At 56.0% G+C, this 13,214-nt stretch overlaps 2 protein-coding genes across 2 annotated transcripts; both read right to left on the bottom strand.

The window, feature by feature from the left end:
- Positions 1 to 41: 41 nt before the first annotated feature.
- PSPN (persephin) lies at positions 42 to 4,354 on the bottom strand. The gene is made up of 2 exons (XM_061150574.1): positions 592 to 4,354; positions 42 to 507 (listed from the first exon to the last, which is right to left on the bottom strand). The coding sequence occupies exons 1-2, from the start codon at positions 743 to 745 to the stop codon at positions 200 to 202; spliced, it is 462 nt and encodes a 153-aa protein (XP_061006557.1). The 5' UTR covers positions 746 to 4,354; the 3' UTR covers positions 42 to 199.
- Positions 4,355 to 4,481: 127 nt separating this feature from the next.
- On the bottom strand, positions 4,482 to 9,709 carry GTF2F1 (general transcription factor IIF subunit 1). The gene is made up of 10 exons (XM_061150572.1): positions 9,318 to 9,709; positions 9,184 to 9,230; positions 8,621 to 8,693; positions 7,047 to 7,411; positions 6,404 to 6,588; positions 5,691 to 5,844; positions 5,424 to 5,605; positions 5,255 to 5,328; positions 5,030 to 5,168; positions 4,482 to 4,839 (listed from the first exon to the last, which is right to left on the bottom strand). The coding sequence occupies exons 1-10, from the start codon at positions 9,327 to 9,329 to the stop codon at positions 4,517 to 4,519; spliced, it is 1,554 nt and encodes a 517-aa protein (XP_061006555.1). The 5' UTR covers positions 9,330 to 9,709; the 3' UTR covers positions 4,482 to 4,516.
- Between the last annotated feature and the right edge of the window lie 3,505 nt (positions 9,710 to 13,214).

The raw sequence follows: 13,214 nt of genomic DNA, 5'->3' as shown, positions 1-13,214 counted from the left end.
TCCCCCCCTTCCCCTTCCCCTACCAGGAGCATTCCCAGCTGAACACACAGTCATAAGGCTGGAGGAGCAGTTTCCTTTATTGAGCCCCTTGCTGGTGGCCCCAGCCCACCTTCCCTTCTCTTTGCCTCAGCCTCTGGGCCTCCAGTAAGTAAGTCAGCTGAGCTTCTCCAGCGGCTGCAGGGCTCCGGGTCGGCCATCCTTAGCCACCGCAGCCACAGGCTGCTGCCGAGAGCTGGGGCAGCCGCTGCCAGCGGTGGCGGTCGTCGAGAAAGGTCACATCGGCGTAGCGGGTGGGCCGGCAGCAGGGTCCTCCATGGGCTCGGCCCTGGCCCCGCAGTCGGGCCAGCGTCAGGCCGTGTTGGGTGCGGGCACCGCGAGGACAACTGCCAGCACAGTAGCGGAAGATGACCGTCTCCTCCGACGTGTAGCCCAGGCCCAGCTCAGCCACAGGCAAGGACAGGCTCCACAGCTGGCACGGGCTGGTCAGGGATCGGCGCAAGCGGGCTCCTGCAGGGACAAGGGGCAGCTGACAGCAGGCAGAGTCTGGGCAGAAAGGAGTTGGGGAGCGCACAGGGTTCCGGGAGTCCTTACCCAGTTGTGGCCTCTGGGTCTCTCTGTCCACCGCTGGCTCAAATGAGAGCTCTCTCTCCGCCACCAGAGCCTCCCAGGCCCCCCGGCTTCCACCAAGGTCCAAGTGGAGGATCAGGAGAAGCAGAGAGCCTAGCAAGACTCTTCCTGTGGCCATGGTGACGGGCAGGTCCTGAGGATGCGGATGCCCGGCACCCTCAATTTATCCCCTCTCTGCCCGAGCTGGGGAATTAACCTCATCACTTCCGGCTGCTGCTTGTTGCAAAGGCTCCAACGTCGCACACCTCAGGCCCAGGCAGCCCCGCTCCTCTGCCCCACACCCCATCCTTCCAAGAGTTAAGGGTGCACACCCCCTCACACACACACCCCATCCAGACATTCCACAGACCCATTTCCAACACCCCCTCCGCCCCTTGATTTACGAGTGCTGTGTCGGCAGCCAGGGCCGAGCTCAGGGAGGGCAACTTGGGGTCCCCACCCCACCTGCTGTCTGGAGGGAGGGTTGGGGGGCCCCAAGGGTCTCCCAGTGGGGGTCCTCCCCTCTCGGGCAGGGTGCTGGGGCCCAGTAGCCCCCACATTGTGCACCAGGTAGAGCGGATGTGCATGCAGGGAAGAGGTGGGTGAGCTGACTGGGAATCCATCATGGCTCCTGCCTGGAGGATTAAGACATCATGCCCTGCCTCCGGGTCTGGCCCAGGCAGTATCAAAACAGGAAAAGGGAGAGGCCTGGGGACTGCCAAGAGCTGGGACACAGGGGCAGGAAACACCCTGCAGGGACTCCTGTCTCTAGAAGGCCAACCTGAGTCCCCTGGGATCCCAGCCCTACCTGGGGTTGGAGGGCAACAGAGCAGGAGGGGAGGTTAAGCCCTGCCCTGGTTCCGGCAATCTCCCAGCCCTTCTCCATCACCCTGGGGAAGCGAGCCTCCATCCTCAGCCATGAAAGGGGGCTAACAGAGTCCCTCCCACATGAGGTCTTGAGGACAAACAGGAGACATATTTAGTGTGTATCAGGGTGCCTGGTACTGAGCAGTTGAGAGCCTCTTAGAAGCTTCCCTGGTGGCTCAGATGGCAAAAAGTTCACCTGCAATGGAGGAGACTCAGTGTTCGATCCCTTGGTTGGGAAGATCCCTGGAGAAGGGAATGGCTACCTACTCTAGTATTCTTGCCTGGAGAATCCCATGGACAGAGGCGGCTGGTGGGCTATACAGTCCATGGGGTTGCAGAGTTGGACACAACTGAGCAGCTAAGCACACACAAAATGCTCGAGGCAAAGGAAATAAGAGCATCTTTTTTATTTTCAATTTTTAAAAAATTTTAGGCCATGTCCTGTGTCATGCAAGATCCTGAATAGGGGATCCGACTTGTGTCTCTGCGTTGGGAACCCAGAGCCTTAACCACTGGACCACCAGGGGAAGTCCTGAAATACAAGCAACTTGTGTAGATTTGACAAGGTGCTTGAACCCAATGCAGGCAAGACCAGATGAAAACTCAGGTGAGACTGCCCCTGAGACTGGCAAAGAGTCTGCTTACACGTGGCTGGGTGTGTGTGTGTAATGGGCATGCCTGTTGGTAGCAGTATAAACCAGTGGCAGTTGAACACTGGCTACAGAAACCACTAATCCCATCCCTTTGACCCAGGACATGTGCTTCAGGAGCTCATCCATTTCAGGTGAGCCAAGATGCAAGCTCGAGGCTTTTTGCTGCCCTTTGTATCGAGAAGTAGGAAAAGACCACAGCACCACCCACGGGGGACTGCTTCAGTGATTTTGGTGTGCTTTTTTCTTCTCAACTGCTTGTTGAGACTACCTTCAGATGGGGGGTGTCACTGGGAGGAATGTCACTTATCTAAAGTCACCCAGAATTAAGAGACACAGGTGGGGTTTGAACCCCAAGTCCTACTGAATGCAAGGCTCCTGATGTGAACCACTGGGGGCACGTAGACCGGTGTGGTGGGGGAGGCCTCAGACCTCGGTCCACATGGCAGGCAGAGCAGGGGTGAAATTGTCAGGGTAAGGGGCAGGCACTTCCTTCACGAAAGTCTCGGCGGAAGGATGGGAGGGAGGTTGGAACGAGCTGGGACATTCCTGGGAATTAGCCGGCCATCTCAGGCATTCCGGCTCGGCAGCCAAGGGTATGTAGAACTGGGTGGGGAGGTTTTCCACCTGCCGTCTCCAGCATCCTGCCACCAGCCGGATCACTCAAATGGGTTTCAACGTCGTTCCTGCTGCCAAGTTCCATTTCCAGCAATGTGACTCCACAAACGCAAAGAACCCTCTTGCTTACAGAATGCCTAGCCATACTGGATAAAATAAACACCTTACCAACTTGTGAGACTCTAAGGGAAGCCCCAGAAACCCCACTGGGAAGTTGAAAAGTAGGGTCTAGATGCCAAGACCAGTAACAGGGGTTTGGGATTTTGTGGCCATTTGGGACAGAATCAAGAGCTGAGAATCTTAGAATCACACATCTGGGGCAGGTGTGCATGCTAAATTGCTTCAGTTGCTTCCGACTCTTTGCGACCCTATGGACTGTAGCCCGCCAAGCTCCTCTCTCCATGAGATTCTCTAAGCAAGAATACTGGAGTGGGTTGCTGTGTCCTCGTCCAGGGGACCTTTCCAACCCAGGGATCATCCGGGTCTCTTAAGTCTCCTGCATTGGCAGGCGGGTTCTTTACCACTAGCGCCACCTAGAAGCCACTTCTGGGGCACCTGGTAGGCACATGCAAAAACCACCTGGAAGAACTTGCCTGGGACTTCCCTGGTGGTCCAGTGGCTAAGGCTCCATGCTCCCAATGCAGGGGGCCCAGGGTCTGATCCCCGGTCAGGGAACTAGATCCCACATGCTGCAACTAAGACCCAGCACAGTCAAATAAATAAATAAAAACAAATATTATTAAAAAAAAAAAAAAAAGAACTTGCCTGCAAAGCAGGCCACCCAGGAGCTCCACAGACAGAACCTGGAACTAGGAACGAGTCCCCCATCCCAGGTCACAAACACAATCTAAAGAGGCATCAGAAAACAACAGGATGCCCGTCTGCTTCAGGTACTAGGTGAGTGTGATGGAGACTGTAAGACAAGGATGTTTAAACTAACAATAGAAAAGAAGGCATCAAAAACAGAAGGGGCCATACACTCAAAACAGAGCTACTGATCTGAAAAAGATATTTGCAGAACTGAAAGACAGTGACACTAAGTACTTACGGGTTTGTGCACGTGTGCTCAATCATGTCCGACTCTTTGGGACCCCATGAACTGTAGCCCCACCTGGCTCCTCTGTTCATGGGATTTCCCAGGCAAGCATACTAGAGTGGGGTGCCATTTCCTCCTTCAGGGGAACTTCCTGACCCAGGGATTGAACCTGCGTCCGCTGCACAGGCAGGCAGATTCTTTACCGCTGAGCCACCTGGGAAGCCCTACTTTTAACGGGTTCAGGTGGTGGATAAGCCACAGCTGAAGAGAGAACCAGCCAAGTGGAAGACAGAGCTGAAAGAAATCACCCAGCAGCTCCATGGAGGAGGCTGAGGGGGTAAGGAGAGGATTAAGTTCTGCTGCTGCTGCTAAGTCACTTCAGTCGTGTCTGACTCTGTGCGACCCCATAGATGGCAGCCTACCAGGCTCCCCTGTCCCTGGGACTCTCCAGGCAAGAACACTGGAGTAGGTTGCCATTTCCTTCTCCAATGCATGAAAGTGAAAAGTGAAAGTGAAGTCGCTCAGTTGTGTCCGACTCTTAGCGACCCCATGGACTGCAGCCTACTAGGCTCCTCCATCCATGGGATTTTCCAGGCAAGAGTACTGGAGTAGGGTGCCATTGCCTTCTCTGGAATTAAGTTCTAAGAGGCGTCTACAGGTGGCGGGACGAGAGGCAGCAACTGTGGGGATGAAGACACTGAGGATTGTGGAAAACAGAGCCTGTTTATTGGGGGCAGCATCACTCCTTGAGGGAGAAATGCATCTTGTCGTTGATCATCTTGCGCTCAGGGTTCAGGCGCTTCAGGATCTGAGCCAGCACATTCACTGTCTGCTCGCTGCTCAGCCCCGTCTTCTTGGTCTGGAACTTTTTCAGCAGGTCCTTGGTGGTCATGGGCTTCCGCGTCAGGTAGCGGCGCACGGCGTCTTCAGTTACTTGAACATCGCCGCTGCTGGGGGTTGACTTCCCAGACTGGGGCTGAGGAGTGGATTTACCAGACAAGCTCTGGGGCCCGGTGTCCAGTCGTAGCCGCTTGGCTGCCGGCGTTTCGCTGGGGCGCTTCCCTGTGGGAGGTGGCGGTGGGACTGAGACTGGGTCTGGGAGGCTGGACCACTGGGTAGGGGGGTGGGGGGGTGGGGGGACAGTGCTGGGATCATGTGTGCAAGGGGCTCAGAGGCTTCGGAACAGGAAGACCAGGATGGGGTCAAGAGGGCAGGGTAGGGCGGGCGGGGTGGGATGGGGCGTACTACTCACCCTGCTCCAGCTTGCTGGCAGCTGCCCGGAGGGTGGAAGAAGTACTGCCCGCCTCAGTGCTGGGCGTGCCTGGCCGGCTGTTACCCCGGGAACTGCCCCCTGATGGCTTCCGCTCCCTTTTGGGGGGCGTCTTCTTTTTCTGTGGAGATTGGGACTGAGCACGCATGTCGGGAGAGGGCCTCCCCACCGTCCGCCCTGGCCGGCCCTGCCTTGGCGAGGCCTTACCGCCATGAAGAGTGCCGAGGAGGCTTCGCTGTCAATGTCACTCTCCTCCGAGCTGTCGGACTCCTCACTGCTGTCTGCAAGGGGCCAGAGGAGGGGGCGTCAGGACTGGAGACCCCTGAGCCAGCCCTCGGCCCTGTCCCAGATCAGGGGCTCAGAGGGGCCAACCCACCTTTCCTCCGCTTCTTCTCCTGCGGCGTGGGTGCCTTCTTCTCCTCCTCCTCCTCCTTGTCCTCCTCGGGCGGCTTTTCCTCCTCGCTCTCTTCACTGCTCTCACTCTGCTCGTCCACGCCCTTGGGACCCTCCTCCTGCTGGGTGACCTTGGGCTTGCCCTCCAGCTCATCCTGGGAGCTGCTGTAAGACAGAGAGCGGGCAGAGGGTGAGTGAGCGCGTCCGCAGGCCGGCCCAGGGTCTCACACCCGCCTCCCGCCTGCCTCACCTGGAGCCGTCGGACATGTAGTCCACCTCCTGGCCCTCGAAGTCCCCGTCATCACTGTCCTCAAAGGCCTCATCATCTGAGCCCTTCTTCTTCTTCTTCTTCCGGCCCCCCTTGCTGGGCGGTGCCTTCTTCTTGGCCTTGGGGGCTCTGCCACCTGGGGAAGAATACACGAGGTGAGGGGCTCAGATGGACATGCATCGTGTTGTGTGTATCTAATGATGCCTGGACATCTCAGGGGCCGTGGTGATGCCAGGACCAGCCCCAATTCCTCCAGGAGGCAGAGAGCTGGCCCAGGGTTGTACCAATCACCCACCGCCAAGCAAGCAATCTCAACTCCACACCCCCAGCCAACCCCTTCCTCTAACTCACACTTAGGGCCGCCATCCCTGCCCTAAATCACCTGGGCCAGCCAGCCACTGGGCAACCAGAGACCACCCCTTGGCCCAGAGCCTGCTGGTACGACTCAAACTGGCCAGTCCTAAGGCCATTCCCATGGAAATCCCAATCGAGGCCATGGCCGAGAGAGACCTTCCTGGGGCCTCCTAACCAACCCTAGTGCTTCCCCCAGCAGCTAAACTCCTGAGGGGATCCAAGGGTCTGCAAGTAATCAAGCAATCCTTTCAGGGGCATTCACCTCTCTGAGTCATCACACAGGAACTGGATTAATTACAATTGCCACCCCTGCCGCCCAGGGCTGGCTCCACCCGTCTCACCCTCCTCGCCGCTGGCCTCGCTGTCATCGGACGACATCTCCAGGTCGTCCTCCAGGTCGTGGATGCGCAGCTCGCTGGCCTTCTTGCGGCTGCGCTTCTCCTTCTCCTCATCCTCCTCGTCCTGGTCCTGGTCTTTCAGTCGCCGCTGCTGCATGATGCTGAAGTGATTCAGGACCTTGTTTCTCCTGTGGGGCGGGGGGCAGTGTTACAGCAGGGGCTGGCAGCGGGCCTGGCTCCGGAGACCCCCTCCGGGAGTGGGCCTCATCCACTGGTGCCTCCCTGCACTTCCACCACGTGTGACCCGGAGGAGAGCCACAGACACAACTTAGGTGATGAGAGGGACGACCTGACCCTACACGTGGGGACACAGGCACGTGGCAGAAAGACCCTGAGCTCACACAGGGAGAGCTGGCCTTCCATTGGTTCCCTGTCTTCCCAGAGTCCCTCAGGAGAAGGTCTCATGTGATGCTAACGCCCTAGCACTGGATCCACCTTCCTGCTGTCTCCAGTCCATCTGCCCCCTGGACTGGGTGCTCCTGAGCGGTGGAGAGATCTGGCTTGCTCACCGCTGAGTCCCCAGCTCCCAGCCAGGCACAACGTCAGGGGGTTGCAGCCCTTTTCCAGGCATGGCCCCATCACTCACCTCTCCCACTCCTCCTCAGCCTCCTCGGCCGTGAGCGTGCGGTGCTTGGCCAGCGGCGTGAAGTTATACCAGTTGTGCACAGGGAAGGCCTCGAAAGCCCCATCAGGGCACTGGGTAAAGATGTAGTAGGAGGTGTTTTCTGTCACGCCTCCCTTCTTTATGCCCTTGAACTTGCGGCCCGATTTGCCGTTGACCCGCAGCAGCCAGGGCTGGTCCTCTGGCCGGAACTCCTTGAGGACGATGCCGTACTTCTTCCTCCGCGCCTCCTCCCGGAGCTTGCGGTTGAACTCGCTGCCGGCGCCCGACTCAGGCATCTCCTCCTCTTGGTAAATCTTCTTGTTGCTCAGGTCTCGTTCCAGCCGGGCCTGGGAGGACGGAAGGCGACACTTCTCATCAGGGAGCCTGCTCCCCATCCAACGATACCCCGTCCTCCCCGCAGGCTGAGCGGTGGACCCTCAGAGCCAACTTCCCGCTTGGCGAAAAGAGGCTCTGTGAATGTGGGCAAAGGGATCTGTCTAAAGCCCGCTACGATGTCTGTTTCTGCAGCTTTTTGAAAGTTTGAAATTATTTCCAAATTAAAAAAAAAAAAAAGACACCCCAGAGTCAAATCACTTGTTGCAACCTGTTTGCTGCAAACCCCATCACAGGCTCACCTGGTCCAGAGCCTTCACCTCCGCCGTTCTCCCTTCACTTGCCCTCGACCCCACAGTGGACAAATCTCTTTACAGACTGTTTGTAACCCTTTAATGGCTTCTGCTATGGATGAATGTTTGCGTGCCTCCAAAATGCATTCTTTTTGGCTGTGATCCGGGGCTTCTGGAATCTTAGTTCCCCCACCAGGGATGGAACCTGGGCCCTCACAGTGAATGGGCTAGAGTCCTAGCTGGAGGCCTAACCGCTGTATCTCCAGGGAATTGCCCCAAAATGCATATAACCTAATCTCCAGTGTGATGGTATTTGGGGGCGAGGCCTCTGATAGATGATGATTAGGTTATGAGGCTGCAGCCTATTAGTAATGGGATAAGTGCCCTCTTTAATAAAGGATTCCATAGTGCTGTGTCCCTCTTCTGCCAGGTGAGGGTACAGTGCACATGCATCAGCTATGAACCAGGAAGCCTGCCCTCACTAGACACCAAATCTGCTGGCGCCCTGATTTTGGACTTCTAGCCTCCAGAACTGTGGGAAATAAACATCTGTTGTTTATGAACCACCCAGTCTCTGGAATTCTGCTAAAGCAGCCTGCAACAACTAAGACAGCTTCTAAAGACCGTTCTGGAGTCTCCGACAATGGGGGCTCTGAGTCACCTCTAGGAGGCAGCCCCCTCCTCTCTTGCCCAGATAGATCTTGACCCCAAATGCCCATTAATGGGCACAAATTTCAGGAGAAAACCTCCTGCAGGGTCATACATATCTTGCCCTCAGGGGTGCCCAGAGGCTCAGCCTGGGCCTTAGTTATCACTTATCTGCACATGGGGAGAGAGGAGGATACTAAGCCTTAGTTACTATCACAACCAAGCAACTATTACATCAAATCCAGGGTCAAGTTTTCTCACATCCTCAGAACTCGGACTTACCTGATTCCAAGTAGTGAGGTTGACTTTATCGGCTGCATTGAAAGCCATGATATTGTATTTTTTGGTGGTATTTCTGGAATGGACAAGAAAGAAAAGGCAGTGCTCAGTCAATCATTCATTAATTCAGTAAACCCTCCCAGGCTCAGTCCTTTGTGCTGGGCAACGCTGGGGACCCATGAAAAAAACCCAGAGATAGATCAGTTAGGGACAAATATTTCTGGGAACCCAAGATGGGATAATTGGGAACTCAGCCTTGGGCAGGGGGGTGGACAGCCAGGGAATGCCTCCTGAAGGAGGAAAATACTGTAACGGAATTTTGCAGGATCAAAAAGAATCCACCCAGTAGAGTCACAGTTGCCATTCCTGGCTGAGGGAATCCTAGGCAGGGAGGTTGCGTGTCACTGTATATTAATGTACTCATTCATTCACTCTATTAAAAAAACAGTGATGCCCCAGAGGCCTCGGCTCAACCCCAGCCCTGGAAGAAGAATCAGACACTCCTGGAGGCTCGAGATTTAAACATTTTCTGGAGGGAGAGGGGGTCGGTAGGATCAGGGACTTACTTGGGAACTCGGACGACATACTCAGTGACATTCTGGCTGCTGGGGCCCTGAGGGGAGAGAAAGCAGGACAGTGAGTGAGAGGCTACAGAGGCCACCACCAGGACCGCAGCCGAACCGCCTTGCCGCACACTTACGAGGGCCGCCATGGGCGATGGGCGATTGACCCGGGTCCGGTCAGAACCTCTTTCTTTACGCCTCCCTCGGGGTGCGCGTCCCTCGGTCCCGCGGAGGCCGCCCTCGAAGTGTCGGGTCTCTGGCCTCGATCGCGGACCCTAAGCCCGGGATACAATCGATCCTGGGAAAAGCTATCCGGAGGCCGAGCTGGGTCGGCGATCAGCTAGGGACCGCCTGTGCCAAGTCTGCGCCTGCGCAGCCGCCTAAACCGGAATCTAAATCCAGCAGGCCTAGTCGAAGTAACCTACTCCGAACTGAAGGTAGCTAGCGCCTTCTGTATCTAGCGCTCTGGCGGCCCGCAGTGTATATATATATATATATATATATATATATATATATATATACATCACGATAATTCCATCAAGCCGATAACTTCATCATGCGGATAACCCAATCAGGTGGTGTGGGGACGCCCCCAGTGACATTACATCTCAGGACCGCGGGGTATCTTGGGAAGGAAGGGAGGAAACCCGCCACCTTTGCGGCCTGTCGGGCTATTTGCGCATGCGCTACTTTACTCCGGAAGTGAGTCCGAGGAGGCCGCGTTACCACAGCAACCGTGGCCTCCTTGCCAGCGGACTGCTGCGGCTCTACCTGAGTCTCTTTGGGGTTCATTTCTCCCCACTGCCCCTGGGGGTAGCCCTATCATCTCGCCAAAAAATTGGGCCAGGGGCTCTTGTGACGTTGAATCGAACCAGGAGGGGTCAGGGCCTGTGTAGGGCATGGAGCGCGATCATCCCACGGTCCGGAGGCGGGTTGGGTTTCTGCAAGTCCAAGCTGCCCCAAATGGACAGGCCCCTGAGGCCCCAGAAGAAGGGAAACGTCGCAGGGGTGGCTGGCTCACTCGGGGGAAGGGAAGGAGGTTGTGGAGGGCGGGAGAATGCAGGTAACCCCCCTCAAGTCCAGGTGTGCACACGCCCCTCCTCCCGGCCCCCTACGTTATAGTAACACAACAATCTCTTTAGACAGAGATTAGAGAAGACCTGAAGGGTGAGCTGCAACCTGAAGGGACTGCGGTATGGAATTCCAGCGGGGGTGGAGGTGGGGGAGGAGCAACAGGGAGGTGAGGAGTACAAGGGTCCGAAAGGAGGCCACTGGGCCGAAACACAGTAAAGAAAGGGGAGGGTGGTATGGGATGAGACTGGAGGGGTGGACAAGTCCATGTCCATCTCAGAGCCTCAGTTTCCTCAACTGTAAAAAGGGGTGATGCTTCAAGGAGATGCTGCACACAAAGGGCCTGACCTGCTTGGGTTCACACCTAATCCACAAGACCTGTAGCAGTATTAATGGTGCTGTGCCTGGATATATCACTGGGTATGGACACGCACCCGCAGACACCACCCTAGGGCAGAAATAGGTCTGCCAGCAACATGTGTCCAGTGTCACCCACTATAGCTGTGGACACAATCACCTCAGCACCAACTGACCCCTACAGGCACCAACCCCTCTCCCCTGTCTCACTTTCTCGGACACTGCAGACATCCTCAAGTCCCCCAATCGTCTTTGTGATGGGTGGTCCAGGCTGCGGCAAAGGGACACAGTGCAAATACATGGCAACCAAGTATGGCTTCTGCCACATGGGGCTGGGCCAGCTGCTGCGGCAGGAGGCCCGACGGGGCACCCAGCAGGGCCGGAAGACCCATGACCTCATGCTGCAGGGATCTTGGTGCCCATAGTGAGAGCTCCCGGGCAGGGCAGCACAGGGATGAGGGGCCCATTGGGAGGAGCGTCCCAGGAGGACCCTGTGGGAGCCAAGGGGCCTCTCGAGGGCAGAGGCCACCGGCTGCTGCTTTGTCAACCGAGCCTCCGTGTCCTCCACTGTAAAATGGGAGAGCAGCTGGACCCTCAGCAGAAGGCTGGGGTGCGGGGTGAATGACTTTGTTCCTATAAAGGGCTTGGCAGGGTGCCTGGCCCTTAAGACGCACTTAGTAAAGTTTCTTTATTGTTTTAGTTACTAAGTTGTGTCAGACTCTTTGAGACACTATGAACTTTATCCCTTCAGGCTCCTCTGTCCTTGGGATTTACCAAGCAACCCACCAGAATGGGTTGCCATTTCCTTCTCCAGGGGATCTTCATAACCCAGGGATCAAACCCTCATTTCCTGCATTGGCAGGGGGATTCTTTACTGCTGAGCCACCTGGGAAGCCCTCAGTAAACTTAGCGAGTATTTATTCACTTTGTGACCTTGGGCATGTTGTCAGTGGCCCCTTCTGCCGCCAGTTCCTCACAATAAGATGGAGGTCGTCCCAGTTCCTCATGACAGTGATGAGCAAAGGAGCCCAATAAGCCTGGCGTGGGGCAGACGCCCCCCACCCCAGCAGACAGTAGCTGAGCCCCATTCTCAGAAGTGCCCCCAGAGACCCCAGCCCATCAGAGGGGTCCAGGGAAGGGCACTCAGGATCCAGGGCACCCAGCAAATGTTCCCCTGAAATCACCAGAACTTGCCTAGGTGACCTCATAGGTGAGGGGCCCCCCAAGCACTGAATATAGCCGCCCCTTCCCGCCCCAGGGAGTCATCCTTGATATGATCAGCATCCGCATGCTGTCCTGCCCAGAGAGCCAGGGCTTCCTCATTGGCAGCTTCCCCCAGGAGCTGAGGCAGGCCAAGGAGTTTGAGCGTTTTGTGAGTGACCCTGAGAGGGCATGAAACCAGGCCTCGTCCCCACCTCAGATGGAGATGTCAGGCAAGAGGAGCTGATGACAGGGAAATGGAGTTTTGTGTTAGGGGATGGTCAGGAGGTGGTTGGAAGTGTCTAGACCCCCAGGTGAGCTCTTCAAGGGTGAGGACAAAGTCATTTTAACATCCTCCCACACAGTCAATCCTTTCCCTGATGGCTCAGACAGTAAAGAATCTGCCTGCAGGAGACCTGGGTTCAATCCCTGGCACAAGAAGATTCCCCTGGAGAAGGGAATGGCTACCCACTCCAGTATGTTTGCCTGGAGAATTCCATGGACAGAGGAGCCTGACAGGCTACAGTCCATGGGATGGCAGAGTCAGACACGACTGAGTGACTATCTCTTGCACTTTCCACACAGTCCCTGGCAACTGGTAGACAAACTATTTGCCCACTGAGTGGCATGTGGGCTTAGCATCACTTCTGGGTCGTAAAGATGGACTGTAGCTCTTCACTTACTCGTTTATTCAAACTCCTGTGCCCAAAATAATTCTTGAGGACAAGCTAAGTTCTCTGGACTTCACCAGACACATGGGTCAGGGACCAGCAATATGTTCCATACAAGATACAACAGAATTTCTGGTAGCCATAAGTGCAGTGAAGAACAGAAAACAGAATGACATCCCAGAGAGGTTGTTGATCAGTCTCTAAGTCATATCCCACTCTTCGAGACCCCAGGGACTGCAGCATGCCAGGCAGGAAAAGAGAAACTGTGGCAGGCTAGGGGCCTCCAGGCTTTCCTGGGACTTGCTGGGCTTGCTGAATGTCGTAGAAACGCATTCAGGTGCCAGGCGTGGGGAAGGAATCTGACAAAGGTCGCAGGGGGCTGCCCCCGCCCTCCCTGCCCCCCCCCATCCTGCCCTCTGTATGCACCTCTACTGAAGCAGTTTTGTCCGGATTGTTGTGATGAAGGTAAAAGGCAAATAGTGGCTCCCTCTCCAGGGAGCTTGAAGGGCAAAGGCCAAGCTAATGAATGACTCTAGCCAGCACCTGGCCTAGAGTAGACACCCAGTCACCCATGCCAGCTGAATGGTCTCCACAGGTGGTTGCAAAGCATCAGGACAGAGGCTGCAAAACCCCCAGGGCCTCGGGTCCCACGTGATCCACTGACATGTTCAGTTTGGACTATTCAGCGTTTCACACTTTTTTTTAAATTCGTGGCCAACCTTCAAAAATCCAGAG

The sequence above is a fragment of the Dama dama genome, chromosome 9, assembly GCF_033118175.1.
Source record: "Dama dama isolate Ldn47 chromosome 9, ASM3311817v1, whole genome shotgun sequence".
Taxonomy (NCBI): domain Eukaryota; kingdom Metazoa; phylum Chordata; class Mammalia; order Artiodactyla; family Cervidae; genus Dama; species Dama dama.
Note: the sequence above shows the minus strand (reverse complement) of the source record. Positions and strands in the feature narration are given on the sequence as shown.

Bases quoted from the DNA above. Each gene is read 5' to 3' on its own strand.
- GTF2F1 (XM_061150572.1), bottom strand. The intron at 5,845-6,403 runs GTGAGACGGGTG...ATTCTTCCCCAG, and splicing joins CGAGGCCAGCGGCGAGGAGG to GTGGCAGAGCCCCCAAGGCC. The intron at 5,169-5,254 runs GTAAGGCCTCGC...CAATCTCCACAG, and splicing joins CCTCGGCACTCTTCATGGCG to AAAAAGAAGACGCCCCCCAA.
- PSPN (XM_061150574.1), bottom strand. From the start codon at position 745: ATGGCCACAGGAAGAGTCTTGCTAGGCTCTCTGCTTCTCCTGATCCTC. The intron at 508-591 runs GTAAGGACTCCC...TTGTCCCTGCAG, and splicing joins GACCCAGAGGCCACAACTGG to GAGCCCGCTTGCGCCGATCC.